The 16,937-nt window shown below is 39.2% G+C and overlaps 1 protein-coding gene across 1 annotated transcript in view; it reads right to left on the bottom strand.

Moving 5' to 3' along the window:
* Window positions 1–16,937, bottom strand: part of LOC126475232 (eukaryotic translation initiation factor 3 subunit L) — a 62,922-nt gene that overhangs the window by 12,569 nt on the left and 33,416 nt on the right. Inside the window, exons 7-9 of the mRNA XM_050102909.1 lie at window positions 14,150–14,320; window positions 13,896–14,042; window positions 7,064–7,224 (exon numbers count right to left, since the gene is read on the bottom strand). Coding sequence (XP_049958866.1) covers window positions 7,064–7,224; window positions 13,896–14,042; window positions 14,150–14,320 — 479 coding nt within the window. The remainder of the gene's footprint in view (window positions 1–7,063; window positions 7,225–13,895; window positions 14,043–14,149; window positions 14,321–16,937) is intronic.

Here is a 16,937-nt window from a genome sequence, read left to right as displayed (position 1 = left end):
TATGGCGCATTTCCTTTGCAATTTAAATTTTATTTTCGTTTTTTCTCTCGTTCATGTTTTATTGCTTCAGTATTATTCTGCAGTGGCGGGACACAATAATATCTTTTGTTAGAGTATCAGTTCTTATCAGTCAAAATTACAAAAATTTTACTGAAAACAAAAACAATGAAAAATTCCCAGAATTCTAAAAAATTCCCGGGTTTTTCCCGGTTTTCTCCCAGATGAAAAAATTTCCTGGTTTTTCCCAGATCTCCCGGTTGTCCCGGGTCGTATACATCCTGCTCACCATCATTCCCCAAATTCTTCAACGTGAAAACCAACCTCACAGACAGAACCACAGTCTACCACCTTAAAACTAATCTCAACCATATAACTCCAACTGCCGATTCAGGCTCCACCACTGTGGTTATGAACTGCAGGAATGACCTTGCTAATAGACTCCACCAGTTGTCAGACACATTCACCTGCCTTCTTACTGCGGACCCATTTCAGAAATCCAACATAATCTCCAAACCCTCCTCAAATCCCTTGGTCCTTCCCAGAACCTCTCTCCAGAATGTATCTCCATCCTCACACTCCTATGTACTTCCTAAAATACACAAACTCAACCAAGCAAGATGCCCCATTGTGGATGATAATTGTGCTTCAGAAAAAGAATCTCTGCTGCTGTGGACCAACACCTTCATCCTGTTACTCATAACCTACCTCCCTATTCGAGACACTAACCATTTCCTCAACCGACAATTTAGAGTTCCTGTAAATCTACCACCTGGTACCTCGCTTGTTACTGTTGATGCCCTGTCCCTTTACATGAATATTCCCAATGCCCATTGCCTTGTCACCAACGAACAATACCTTTCCAAGTACCAGACCTACAACACCCTTCCTGATTACCATGATCAACTGTATTGTCACCCACAATTACTTCTCCTCTGAAAGCACTGCATACAAATAAATCCACAGTACACCATAGGCACCTGCATAGCATCACTCTTCACCAACCTACTCATGACCCATCTAGACGAATCCTTCCTAGCCACCCAGAATCCCTAATACCATACCTAGTTCAGATTCACCAATGATGTCTTCGTTATATGGACCAAGAGGGAAAGAAATGTTTCTCCAGACCCCCCTCCCCCCACTCCTACCACCACAACTTCACCTGGTCCTCCTCAGCCCAACAAGCTGCTTTCCTCAATGTCACCTTTTGGATAACATCATCAGTACCTCCCCATTCACATCAAATCTACCAACTACGACCAATACCTCAATTTTGACAGCTGTCATCCATTCCACACCAGGATATCCTTTTCACACAGCCAAGCCACTTGTGGTCATCTTATCTGCAGTGATGAGTGGTCCCTCTCCAAATATGCCAAGAGATTGAAGTTTTTCCACATCAAAACTACCCTCCACACCTAGTCCAGAAACAGATATACAATGCCCTGTCTCCGCAGTCACCTACGATCCTTTAGATACCCACTGATGGACCACAAAACAGTGCCACCCTCATGATTCAGTATCACTGGATCACGTTCACTGGCAGGGTTTTGACTGCCACTCATTGTGTTCTGAAATGAGAAATATCTTCTCTACCCCTTTTCCCACAATGACATTCCAACACCCACCCAACATATGCAATGTCCTTTGTCTGTCCATATACCACTTCTGTTACCAACCCTTCAAATCATGGCTTACATCCCTGGAGAAGACCCAGACGCCAAGACCAGTACCATAGATCTCCGCACTAGCTCCTATCCCAGTCCTGTCTCAATCATTTCCTACACCATCAAAGTCAGAGCACCTGTGAAAGCAGCTATACGGTCTACTAACTTAGTTGAAACTGCTTGCAGCATTTTATATGGGCATAGCCACTGCCAGACTGTCACCTAGAGACAGCTGGATCACCCAGTTGCCAAGCATGCTGTGCAGTGCACATGATTTCTATAATCGTTTCACTGTCAGTGCCAACTGGATTCTTCAGGCAACACCAGCTTCCCTGAATTGCACGGATGGGAACTCTCCCTGCAACATACCCTTTGTCCTGGTAACCCCCCTGGCCTCAAATTATGTCCATCCCTGCTCCTACTTCAGTTCCACATCTTCTTCCCCCAGCCCCTTCTGCATCTGCACAGTCCTACCACTTTTCTGTTTCTCTCCTTCCCCTCCCTGCCCCCAACACAGTCTCCCAATTATGCACCATGCACTAGATCATCCTGTCCCCACCAAATATCTACACACACAGGCTGCACTATAACATCTTCCCCCACCCCTACCCTGCTTTCCCTCCTAATCCCCACTCCATACTTTTTCTTTGCCTCCTTACCTTTTAAATATGCCCATGTGCCATTCAACACCTTTATTTGGTGAAAAGCACAGGAAGCTTAGTGCACATGTGAAGCTTTTGAGGGAATAAATATGTTGGAAAATCGTGTTAAGTAGCCTAAGCTTCTTAAAAAGATTAAGACAGGAGGTTCTTGGGGTACTTACACATAATTCGGATAGCGTTTTCTGTAGAAAGAAAATTGTCTTTGATGTGGGTGAATTGCCTAAGAAGATAATTCTATAGCACATAACATGGAAGAAGTACCCAAAGTAGATGAACTTTGTGTCACTGATATCTCTAATGTGTGAGATTGGCCTAATGGTAAAAGTAGTCGAGGACAACTCTGTTGTGGTCTGGAGGACATTAAATTTCCAGGTAACCCTGCTATCAATGTGGAGGCCTGGATTTCGAGCAGTATGCACTTTGTATCTGCTGACTGTCTTGTACAATAGTTATCTCCTGTGGGATTTTGTTACTAAAGCTATATAAGAAACAGTGGTGGACCATGAGCTGATCCCTGTGAGCCTCCATGAAATAAAGAACTCCATTCTGACTATATTACCTCATTTGCTCTACTGCTCTCATCTTAAAGTACCTTCATCTTCTTTCTGCCTTGGATGCAGACTTTTAGTCAGCTTCCAACTGCCCCTCTTTGAAGACAAGTATTTTTGGTATACACACACACTACAGCCACAGAAAGATCATAAAATATACCAACATGCCTCATTTTTTATTTAGGATTGCCAGTACATCATCTGTAATGGAAAATATAGCTTCATTTGTGTGTGCTGTTTTGGAACAAACTGTCTTTCACCGATAATCTCAAAGTTTTCAAGATGCTTCAAAATTCTGGAATACAGTACTTTCTTGAGGAGTCTGGCAAATGTCATCAAGTGAGAGATGGGGTGATAGTTTGTGACTTGTGCTGTATCACTGTTTCTGGGAGGAGGGTGGGGTCTTCATTAAAGCAAGCTTCATTCTTATTCGGAAGATGCCCCGATTCACAGAAGTTTACTGGAAATATTAGCTACAGCTGATGATCCTTTGCTTTTTAAAGAGTCTATGGTTTTCTTTATTTTGTTTCCAGCCATGGAAAATACTCAACCTTACATGATTATGAAAATAGTGTTTCAGCACTTCCATGGCATATTTTAAAGAGCCAATAGTCAGCAGCACTCAAAATTGTCACTGAAGACTTCTGCAATCATTTCTTGGTTGCTTAAATGTTTATCATAAATATTCAAAACGATGCCTTTAGATTTTTTTGGTATAGTTACAAGGCATCTTTTATCCCCCCTCTGATGCATAGTTTTTTCATATTTTTTGGACTGATTTCTATAAACTACTTTTAGAAAAGAATCTTTAAATATTGTTGAAATTTCATTACTTAACAGACAGTACTTTGAAATGACATCTCTTTCACAACAGACATGTTGCCAAATACTTACATAATTAATAAAACGTCTTTGACCATCATGGTCAGAGAGACCATTCAATATTTTTACAAATAATAATACTGCATATTTTTCCTTGGTCTATAAAAATGTTGCAAATTATTAGGGTGCTTGAATTTGATGTTGCTCTGCTGGTATAAGGTTGTAGGTGTAAATCAATTTTTCCAGGTCTGTCTTCCCTGCTAAGTTAGGAAATTTATATTGAAATCACCAAGTATGGTGACATCTGTTTTACATTTAAGCATGTGCAGTAGAAGAGTCTAGCTGCTACAAAAAGAGACCAAGCTTCCATGGGGGTGCCCTACCTATTTCTACAATCAACAAGATACAGTTTTTTACAGGCAATTCAATGGCACATGCTTCAAAATATTGTTTTAAATAAACATTGCATACGTCAGTTCTGCATTAGATTTGGCACAGTTCTTAAAGACAGCAATGTACTTCACAAAGTTCTGTTCATGTTCTGGGAGCCAACTGTATGAGGCTATTTGTTTTTATTGCACCCCATTTCCCATTATTTTAATAATATTAAAAATTACTTTGAGTAAATGTTTTTTGTGACCTTTAAGATGAAGCCTGTGGTTTGTGTAACAGGTCTGAGCAAATGCATATTCTTCAATGATCTTCACATTTGTGAAGCTGTTACGAACTTCTTCATATTACACACTGGCAATTTCCAATATTTCTTATACCAGAGATGTAAAAATTCTGCTTCCAGCCTACCTGCCGCTACCTCCACCAAAAACATTAAGCAGCTCAACCTGCCTCACTGGAGAGACAAGAGTACATGTGTGTAGCCTGAGACTGCAGTGTGTGTGTGTGTGTGTGTGTGTGTGTGTGTGTGTGTGTGTTCTTACTGGCCGAAAGCTTTGTTTGTGACAGTCTTTTTGTTGTGTCTATCTGCGACTCAGAATCTCCACTATATGGTGAGTGGCAACTTTCCTTTTCATAATATTGTACATTCCATCCTGGATTTTCCATTGTTTGATTATTCTGTCTCTGTCTCTGTCTCTCTCTCTCTCTCTCTCTCTTTTTTTTACTGACAGATCTGAATTTTCAAGTAATTTATTATTATAATAGATAAATATAATTAAATTCACATTCACAAAAATTATGACTGGAAAAAAGACTGACATAAAGAAAAAATGAAAATGTTCATGCGATGATTAAAATGTGACAAAGGAACAGAAATTAAAAGAAAAAAATATACATTTACACTAACTGAATAAAAATAATGATCAAATCTACCTCAATAAAGATTTTAAAATAAAAAATATTTAATGCACCAGACAAGATTTGACCCACAACCTCCTACATGTGAAGCCCTTTTCCTACCCATTACAACACACTATCAGTATATGTAATACAACTTTTGTACTGCTACTGAGCACCACGCAAAATCATGAATTTTTTTCATCTGTTATTCGTAAATGAGGACCCACTAGGGTTAATGTCTGCAGGGTGTGATACCTGCGATCCTAACCTACATCACCATATACTTGGTTTCAAAAAGTCGATCCCATCACTCGGTACCTCTCATTGTTAATGTCAAGTTGAACACCATAGACAGTTGAATCTTCTGGCCAAATGGCTCTTACTTTTCACAAACATCTTGTACTTTTTATATGAGTTCTGACTAAATGTTTTGGAGTATATGCAGCCAACAGGTATTCACCGTACAGATACATTTCATCTTATAATGTTTTGATGACAGGATGGCATATTTGGGGCCCTTAAGATTGGAAGCTACATTGGATTTAAGGCCTTTGAAATTTCACCACTGAAGTCTACTGCTGCATTTTTCTGTCTGCATACGAAGGCTAATCTCAGGAAGTATTGCAGGGATTTTTATATGGTTTTCACTGACAGACATACTGATTCACGAGGAATGTTTGAGTACATAATTTATTACTGCTACACCAGACAAGTCATCCAGCCATAGTTGAAACTGAAGTGACACTAGTTTTTTCTAAATTTCTCATTTCTAACACACAGGGCTCTCCCTGCATACTGGTTAGTTAGTGCAGCAGTTAATGCATCAATTGCACATGTTGGAGCTAATCCTCCCTCTTTGAGTAGGACTGTCTCTACAGCAGCAGGTATGTCTAAGTGCATAGGTTGTACAACTCAAACATCTATCATTTTAAGCACCTGACAGAATTTTCTACAAGATCTACCTTACAGCCAATGCTTTAAGAACTGACATTTGCAATGTTAATAAAAATATTGATTTTTATACTACACCACAAGTTTCCTTTTTTCCTATGTTACACACCGTCAGGTGGCTTGCGGAGTATGGATGTAGATGTAGAAATCCATGCCTTCTTCCTACAATTCCAACACCAAATCGATGATAATACATCACATTCTCAAACGCTTACTATGCCCAAGTGTGTTGTGCAGTTAACAGAAGTTGGAATCATTATGTTGTCATGTCTCAAACACAATCACTATTCCACACTGCATGCAGCACACCTCAGAGCAATATAGCACTGGCAAATTTGAAACAAATGTGTCCAACGACTAATATTTTGTTTGATTTTATTATAAGGGTAGTTAGAGACTCATTCGCAAACTCTCAAAGATGACAGTAAAATACCGCTGCAAGCAGCTTTTGGATGGCAAGCAACTTACTGATCTCTTGTTTTGCTAGAAAACATCAAAGTATTTTGGAGTTAACAGCTAGTGAACTTCAGTTTTTTTTTTTTGTTTATTTAAAATTTGTGGGCTGGTAACTCCAAAATATTTTTATGTTTTCCAGCAACAGAAGAGATCAGTAAGCTGCACGTCATCCCAAAGCTGCTTGCAACTCTTATATCTAAAATGTAGATGCTACCATGTTCTTACTATCTCCTTGTCCACAATGAAGCAGAAAGGGCTACATAGCAAAGCCAAGATCTCCACTCCCTGACAAATACCCTATGCTCCACAATCCTAATCAATTACTGCTTCAGAGCAACATGATACTGCCAATTTGTATGCACCGATAGAAACTACTGCAAGGTGTTTATCACCATGCACTACACACCCATTAACTTTGCAATTTTCAATCACAGCACTTTCATTACAGGCACCTTAGTGATATGCTGCTTAGCAGAATGTTATTGGTGCAATAGAAAGATCAAGTTTCAGTAATAGTTCTTTCAACTTTAAACTGACAAATTTATAAGAATACAACTACTTCAACATACTGCATTGTTTTCAACATCCTTTTTTAGTTCCATAGCACTAATAAAATATGCTTATGACAATTATCATCACAATATTTGCAATATTCATAAACCTTCGTATTGTGGGGAGATTCTTCTGTTGTCGCACTTCATCCATGAATATATCTTTCTGGTGTTTGACAGCTTCCTCCACAAGATCAGTGTCACTGTCAGACAATGGAGGAGTAGCAGGTACAAACTCGGGACAGGCGTAGAGGAAACACTGTTGAAATTCCTAAAAATGAGAATAAATTACACATTTACTAGTATGCACAACTATGTTTTTCATAGATATTAAAATCAGACAAATAATGGTAACTATATATTCATTCCCTCTGTATACACAATAGGCAAAACACTGCAATAACATGTTCATTTCGTTATGTATGTTTTACATTATAATGAATGATGAAACTATTGGGGTTATGTGAGGAGCACTGCTATGTAAAAATGCTTTATCAAAATACTAACTTTGAATACAAACAGTAACAACAATACTAATTTAGATCAAGCAAAATTACATGAAGGTGCAAGAAATTTACCCATGAGGTTCTAATGGCATTCCCCTCTCAAGTACGAGTACAAAATTTCGCACAGTGTCACCTTTCTAAGTGCTGAACTACTACTGGTTGCATTACATGACTGCACAAGATATAGTCATTTGCTTATCAGTTGAGTTTCCTCGAATGCATGAATAAATATTATACAAAACTCTTCCTCCACCATGCAAATGTCGAGGACAGTTTCAATAGTTATACATAATGAGCTACAGTAGCCAACAAACTACATTTTGCATTTCAGTTTAATATTACTACAAAAATTTGTAAGCGACATCTGAATTTAATCCTTTGATCTAAGGAAACTCCAGGATAAATCTAATTGATCATTGTTTATTATTATTGTCTCAAGTGCAGGTAAGTCACATCATTTCTTGGCATAAGACAGTATGCTGTACACTACTGCATCACTAGTGCAACAGAGCCAAACGCTGTAGTATCAGGTTTTTATGTAAACATAAATACATTAAGCTCATCACATTAACTGCATGCCATCCTCTTAAAATAAGACACTGCACAGTGCATACATGGGAGGAAAATTTTAAAAAAATAAATAAAAACCCTTAATAATTTTTTCATAATGCGGGGCCACAGTCATAATATATTTCTTTAAAGTCAGTATCACCATTAGACTGTTGTTTATTTACAGTGTTACATTTACACTTACACAATTATGATTTCGGCTTCAAAGTGCCATTATCAAGTGTCGCCATCTTAGGCAATTTATAACACTTAAAACACTTGACAATGGCACTTTGAAGCCGAAATCATGATTGAGTAAGTGTAAATGTAATATTGTAAACAAACAAGTCTAATGGCAATACTGACTTTAAAGAAATAAAAACCTCCCAGATTTTTCCCAGATTCCCAGTTAAAAATATGCTTTTTCCCAAATGAAAGCATACTTTTTTCATGGTGAAAGACGCTATATCACAGGTGAAAGTTCATTCTTTTCATGTTAAGTGACAATATACTTTCCCTCAGAGCTGTAAAATTCACCAATTCTTTGATTGGTAAAGGTTTTTACCCACTACCAGAGAATTTCCCAGCACTCTGGGAAACAAAACCCAGTAAAAAACAAGGCATTTTGGAAAGATCCTTGATGCACAGCAACATGTACATCACATATTTTCATATTCTGAAAGTGTAAACACGAATTCCACCAAATACAACATTCCCCAAAGCACTGAAATCAAGATCACGATGCGCTTTCGTTTGTCAATCATAGCTCGTCACATGATCTATTCAGCCAATGAGAGCAGATATTCAGAGCATAGGACATTTGATGAAGTCAGCCAAGTGCTACATCATTGTTAAGTAGTGTGAACACACAAATAAGAAAAGTGAATAGTTTAAATTAGTATGCATATAGTATGGCTACAAGAAAAACTAAGTTTTCACATACACACATCAAAAAAAGTTTTGCATCACCTCGGTTCTGAGAGCTCCAGAACCTGTACAGAAAATTGGACTAGAGATCAATGTAAACATCATTTCCACCCTTTTTATTGCTAATGAAAACCGCACATTGCATCTTGTACCACCATACAGGGAGATCTTCAGAGGTGATGGTCCAGATTGCTGTACACACCGGTACCTCTAATACCCAGTAGCATGTCGTCTTGCATTGATGCATGCCTGTATTTGTCGTGGCATACTATACACAAGTTCACCTAGGCACTGTAGGTCCACATTGTCCCACTCCTCAACAGCGATTTGGCATAGACCCCTCAGAGTGGTTGGTGGGTCACATCATCCATAAACAGCCCTTTTCAATCCATCCCCGTCCTGTCCCATAGGGTTCATGTCTGGAGAACATGCTGGCCACTCTAGTCAAATGATGTTGTAATCTTGAAGGAAGTTATTCACAAGATGTGCACGATGGGGCCGTGAATTGACATCCATGAAGAGGAATCCTCACCAATATGCTGCCAATATGATTGCACTGGCAGTACGAGGACAGCATTCACATATTGTACAGCCGTTACGGCGCCTCCCATGACCACCAGCGGCATACGTCGGCCACACATAATGCCATCCCAAAACAGCAGGGAACCTCCACCTCGCTGCACTAGCAGAACAGTGTGTTTAAGGCATTCAGCCTGACTAAGTTGCCTCCAAACACATCTCTGATGATTGTCTGGTTGAAGGCATATGCGACACTCATTGGTGAAGAGAACATGTTGCCAACCCTGAGCAGTCCATTTGGCATGTTGTTGGGCCCATCAGTACCGCACTGCATGATGTCATGGTTGCATCGATGGACCTGGCTATGGACATCAGGAGTGAAGTTGCGCATCATGCAGCCTATTGCGCACAGTTTGAGTATTAACACGACGTCCTGTGGCTGCATGACAAAAATTATTCAACATGGTGGCATTGCTGTCAGGGTTCCTCCAAGACATAATCCTTAGGTAGCAGTCATCCACTGCCATATCACTTCTACATACAAACAATTATCATGGCTATGTGCCAGTAAGCCTAGAGACTATCATACGTACTCTTTAAGTTTGCTCTAGCATCTTCTCAATCAGGATACTTCTTGAACAGCACAACAGAAACACTCCTTCTTAACAAAGTAATGTCCTCTTTGTATCATTACATAACATTGACATGTTCTCTAAATAATTTTCTGTATCAGGAGCCTGACTTTGGAACAATCTCCTTAAAAAAGCCCAAGAATTTAAATTCCTTCCAAACTTCAAAAAGGACAGTTAATCGCCCAATTTCTACCACAATAACCATCTCTCCCATATACTAAGTTTGCAGCTCACTCTCGTCAATCCCCTCTTCCTCACAACCTTTCCCTCCTCCACACTGGCGGAGTTCTTCACTTAATTTCATTCTGTCATAAGAGCTACAGTCACTGTCATTTCAATTTTCTCTTTCTTGATCCTTTTTGTTTCTATAATACTAAACACTGCCCCCCATGAACCATGGACCTTGCCGTTGGTGGGGAGGCTTGCGTGCCTCAGCGATACAGATGGCCGTACCGTAGGTGCAACCACAACGGAGGGATATCTGTTGAGAGGCCAGACAAACATGTGGTTCCTGAAGAGGGGCAGCAGCCTTTTCAGTAGTTGCAGGGGCAACAGTTTGGATGATTGAGTGATCTGGCCTTGTAACATTAACCAAAACGGCCTTGCTGTGCTGGTACTGCGAACGGCTGAAAGCAAGGGGAAACTAGAGCTGTAATTTCTCCCGAGGACATGCAGCTTTACTGTATGATTAAATGATGATGGCGTCCTCTTGGGTAAAATATTCCGGAGGTAAAATAGTCCCCCATTCGGATCTCTGGGCGGGGACTACTCAAGAGGACGTCGTTATCAGGAGAAAGAAAACTGGCATTCTACGGATCGGAGCGTGGAATGTCAGATCCCTTAATCGGACAGGTAGGTTAGAAAATTTAAAAAGGGAAATGGATAGGTTAAAGTTAGATATAGTGGGAATTAGTGAAGTTCGGTGGCAGGAGGAACAAGACTTTTGGTCAGGTGATTACAGGGTTATAAATACAAAATCAAATAGGGGTAATGCAGGAGTAGGTTTAATAATGAATAAAAAAATAGGAATGCGGGTTAGCTACTACAAACAGCATAGTGAATGCATTATTGTGGCCAAGATAGACACAAAGCCCATACCTACTACAGTAGTACAAGTTTATATGCCAACTAGCTCTGCAGATGATGAAGAAATTGATGAAATGTATGACGAGATAAAAGAAATTATTCAGGTAGTGAAGGGAGACGAAAATTTAATAGTCATGGGTGACTGGAATTCGAGACTAGGAAAAGGGAGAGGAGGAAACATAGTAGGTGAATATGGATTGGGGGGAAGAAATGAAAGAGGAAGCCGCCTTGTAGAATTTTGCAAAGAGCACAACTTAATCATAGCTAACACTTGGTTCAAGAATCATGAAAGAAGGTTGTATACCTCGAAGAATCCTGGAGATACTAAAAGGTATCAGATAGATTATATAATGGTAAGACAGATTTAGGAACCAGGTTTTAAATTGTAAAAAATTTCCAGGGGCAGATGTGGATTCTGACCACAATCTATTGGTTAAGAACTGCAGATTGAAACTGAAGAAACTGAAAAAAGGTGGGAATTTAAGGAGATGGGACCTGGATAAACTGAAAGAACCAGAGGTTGTACAGAGTTTCAGGGAGAGCATAAGGGAACAATTGACAGGAATGGGGGAAAGAAATACAGTAAAAGAAGAATGGGTAGCTTTGAGGGATGAAGTAGTGAAGGCAGCAGAGGATCAAGTAGTTAAAAAGGTGAGGGCTAGTAGAAAGCCTTGGGTAACAGAAGAAATATTGAATTTAATTGATGAAAGAAGAAAATATAAAAATGCAGTAAATGAAGCAGGCAAAAAGGAATACAAACGTCTCAAAAATGAGATCGACAGGAAGTGCAAAATGGCTAAGCAGGGATGGCTAGAGGACAAATGTAAGGATGTAGAAGCTTATCTCACTAGCGGTAAGATAGATACTGCCTACCGGAAAATTAAAGAGACCTTTGGAGAGAAGAGAACCACTTGTATGAATATCAAAAGTTCAGATGGCAACCCAGTTCTAAGCAAAGAAGGGAAGGCAGAAAGGTGGAAGGAGTATATAGAGGGTTTATACAAGGGCGATGTACTTGAGGACAGTATTATGGAAATGGAAAAGGATGTAGATGAAGATGAAATGGGAGATAAGATACTGCGTGAAGAGTTTGACAGAGCACTGAAAGGCCTGAGTCGAAACAGGGCCCCCGGAGTAGACAACATTCCATTAGAACTACTGATGGCCTTGGGAGAGCCAGTCATGACAAAACTCTACCATCTGGTGAGCAAGATGTATGAGACAGGCGAAATACCCACAGACTTCAAGAAGAATATAATAATTCGAATCCCAAAGAAAGCAGGTGTTGACAGATGTGAAAATTACCGAACTATCAGTTTAATAAGTCACCGCTGCAAAATACTAACGCGAATTCTGTACAGACGAATGGAAAAACTGGTAGAAGCGGACCTCGGGGAAGATCAGTTTGGATTCCGTAGAAATGTTGGAACACGTGAGGCAATACTAACCTTACGACTTATCTTAGAAGAAAGATTAAGAAAAGGCAAACCTACGTTTCTAGCATTTGTAGACTTAGAGAAAGCTTTTGACAACGTTAACTTGCATACTCTCTTTCAAATTCTGAAGGTGGCGGGGGTAAAATACAGGGAGCGAAAGGCTATTTACAATTTGTACAGAAACCAGATGGCAATTATAAGAGTCGAGGGGCATGAAAGGGAAGCAGTGGTTGGGAAAGGAGTGAGACAGGGTTGTAGCCTGTCCCCGATGTTATTCAATCTGTATATTGAGCAAGCAGTAAAGGAAACAAAAGATAAATTTGGAGTAGGTATTAAAATTCATGGAGAAGAAGTAAAAACTTTGAGGTTCGCCGATGACATTGTAATTCTGTCAGAGACAGCAAAGGACTTGGAAGAGCAGTCGAACGGAATGGACAGTGTCTTGAAAGGAGGATATAAGATGAACGTCAACAAAAGCAAAACGAGGATAATGGAATGTAGTCAAATTAAATCGGGTGATGCTGAGGGAATTAGATTAGGAAATGAGACACTTAAAGTAGTAAAGGAGTTTTGCTATTTAGGGAGTAAAATAACTGATGATGGTCGAAGTAGAGAGGATATAAAATGTAGACTGGCAATGGCAAGGAAATCGTTTCTGAAGAAGAGAAATTTGTTAACATCGAGTATAGATTTAAGTGTCAGGAAGTCGTTTCTAAAAGTATTTGTATGGAGTGTAGCCATGTATGGAAGTGAAACATGGACGATAACTAGTTTGGACAAGAAGAGAATAGAAGCTTTCAAAATGTGGTGCTACAGAAGAATGCTGAAGATAAGATGGGTAGATCATGTAACTAATGAGGAGGTATTGAATAGGATTGGGGAGAAGAGAAGTTTGTGGCACAACTTGACTAGAAGAAGGGATCGGTTGGTAGGACATGTTTTGAGGCATCAAGGGATCACAAATTTAGCATTGGAGGGCAGCATGGAGGGTAAAAATCGTAGAGGGAGACCAAGAGATGAATACACTAAGCAGATTCAGAAGGATGTAGGTTGCAGTAGGTACTGGGAGATGAAGAAGCTTGCACAGGATAGAGTAGCATGGAGAGCTGCATCAAACCAGTATCAGGACTGAAGACCACAACAACAAGAACAATACTAAACAAGTATTGAAATGTGCTAAACCAATCTACATCACTCCTAATGCCCTTCACTATTATCACTATTAGTGTCTATTATTATTATTATTATTATTATTATTATTATTATTATTATTACTATTTCATGTACCTCAAGCTCACCACGCTGCATTTTGTTCATTGTATCGATGAAATTCTTCTCTCTTAATGCATGTTGAAGAGACTCATCTATATACTGTGGGTGCAAAACAAGGCAAATAGCCAACAGGTGATACATCTGATCTGTCTGTTTCTTGATCTGAAAAATGAAGTAACACATTATTTTAGTTATAGCTGGCAGTTCATACTGAAGTGGAGTAGCATAATATAAGTGTCAGTCAGTCCTCATAAACTCTTACTGCCTACCTGATCATGTTGGTAACTGGTAGACTGATACATCTGTTTTGTCCTTTGAATATACAATAAGCTTGAACTGAAAGTGCGTATAGCATCTGAATATCGTCTCATCATCATGTATGAGAATCCAACGTAATATGATGTTGAGATCTGGCATGCTGGGACATGTGCATATTGACTCTGCAGAATAGATTAATGCTGTGTTTGATACAAATTTCCTTGAAGTATATCTATGTAATAGTTATGAAAAGTAACATAGTACTAACGTATAGATGTAATATATACACTTTCACAGGTGATCTCCCAATTAAATGAAGTTTAAGTAAATTCGGATTAACATTCTTGTCCAACTAAGCAATGAATAATGAACTGAAGAGTGTCTGCCTTTTTCCAAGAACACAATTTTTGTTTTGTTCCACCCAAACATGCTTCACCCCAGTTGTGGCATACCCAGTGGGTTTTCGTTTTATTGTCTTGATCTTTTACATTGTGTGTGCTTTGTGGTTACCAACAGAAATCAGCCACAAATCTAAATTAATACATGTGATGATCACTGCATCTCATTTGTCCTGAACTGTACTTTGTTTTTATTTGATATATATTCAGATCTCCTGATCACTGGTGAATTCTAGGGCTTATTATATTGCTATGGTTTAGATACACAATTCACAACAAGATTCACCACTGATCAGGAGAAAATGTCATTTCTACACAAAAACGCATTTAGGAGGCAAATATAAACCAAGTACAGCTCAGGGCACGACAAATACAGAAATGGTGACATGGTGTATTAATACAGACTTGTGGTTGATTTCTCTTGGTAGTCTCACAATGTGTGTGTCTCTATAAGGAAAAATCCCACTAAGGATGCCACAACTGTGGTGAAACATATTTGGGTAAAACAAAGCAAATATTACGATCTTGCAAAACTGCAGATCCCCTTTAATTCAATATTATTTTCTGCCAGCAAAGAAACAAAGCTTAAAACTGTAATATGATAATCAGTTAAAAATGCACAACAGGCATCTGCAAGGTTGGGCAAGAGGAGGCAGCTGTCCCTTCCTGGAGTATGGATTTTTTTTCACTTTAGCTCAAACACTTTTAAAAATGATTGTCTCTGATCATGTTCAGTTGTCAGATTGTTCATGAGAAATTATGACATTTCCTCCACACAGCTGTGGTTTCAGTGTAGTCCTGCTGTGAAGGTGGATATGAACCTTTATAATCTTTCCTGTCACTTCCAGCCAATTCCCAGCACAACATAAAAAAGGTTGCAGTATGTTTGCACGACACTGGGTTCCAATTCCCATGAGGATATCTCTCTCTTACCTAAGCACAACTTATCCACAAAGTAGTTTATCAGTTGTCTGTGGACAATGAAGACTGGTTGCAACTTTCTGTGACTATCTTCAGCTTTCCACAGTGGAAAGATTGCAACAGACTCCAAGGAACTCAGCCATGCCATACTGCGGGTGTATGTATGCACGTGTGTATGGGAGTACACGCGCACACCTGAGCTGCATCTATGTGTGCAAATGAATCAGCCAAATTGAGAAAATACCATTTCCAGTGCTACAACAGAGGGCAAAAACAGTGAAATTTACTGATCCGTTCCGGAAATTATAACGCTTCTCAAGAACTAAGGAGTGCAACACAGAACAGCATAACAGCTAATTTGTACGTTATTTTGGAAAGGCTCCCCACATTCATGTCATTGAATGCTGGCTTTGGGTTAAATTTTCAAAAATGCAATCAACACACATTTTATTCCACTTTAATGACAACTTTCAATGTTAAAAGACTGTAGCCATGAAAATAATGCATTAAATTAACTAACATGACCAGTGTCGAGATTTGTAACCTAGTTACAACATCAAAGTTGAATAAACATATTTCAAAATTTATGTACAGTTACCCTATTTTGAGGATTATTAATAATTAGCATTCTAAGTTATTTTGTTGATGTCCATGAGGATTTTTCTCAAAAGTTCTCCTTGTAATTCTGCTGGGTCAGTCAATATAATCACACATATGACTGGCGGGGTTGACAGGCACAGCTGTAAAGTACGCATCCGCCAGTGCCAAGTTATGTGGTAAAACACCTGTGGCAGATTTAAGGGTGATGTTGACTGCCAGGGACTCGTCTGTCACAACCAGGTGATGTTTACAGCTATCTTTACCCATTGACGAAGACCCTGCACTGTGTGGTTTTCTCCTGGACTTGCCTGTCTACCTAATGCAGTACTGTATTTGCACAATAATCAACGGATATTTGTGTCTTTAGAGAACAAACTGATGGCATTAGGCTGCACCAAAAGTGTGGTTCACGTTGGACTGTTTCCCCCAGTCAAACCTACAAACAGTGTTCTCCTGTACGAAGATCTGAGCTTTGTACTTCCATAGTAATATGTTGGCTAAGAGGTATACATCTCCAGTGTTTTCTTGTTTTGTGCACTTCTAGAAAAGTGAGGAACTGTGATTTATTTGAACACAATATGTGCCTGTGTTGTTGAAGAAGCAAGCCAACAACAGTTAGTATTTCTGTTTCTATATTAGATTTTTCCTTTTCAGTGTCAGCATTACTGGTATGTGGATGCTGTTGAGATTTTCATGCAAAGAAATTGGTTTGAAGCAGTTCTCCACATTAAACTGTCTGCTCCAAGTCTTCATCTCTGTGCAGCTCATCCACTTGAAACTGCTTACTGTAGTCAATCCCTGATCTTCCTCAACAATTTTTACCTTCCACATCTCTCAACTACCAAACTGACTATTCCCCTGATACTTCAAGATGAATCCT

The sequence above is a fragment of the Schistocerca serialis genome, chromosome 4 (genome assembly GCF_023864345.2).
Source record: "Schistocerca serialis cubense isolate TAMUIC-IGC-003099 chromosome 4, iqSchSeri2.2, whole genome shotgun sequence".
NCBI classification, from domain to species: Eukaryota; Metazoa; Arthropoda; class Insecta; order Orthoptera; family Acrididae; genus Schistocerca; species Schistocerca serialis.
This window is presented reverse-complemented; position numbering and strand designations above follow the sequence as displayed.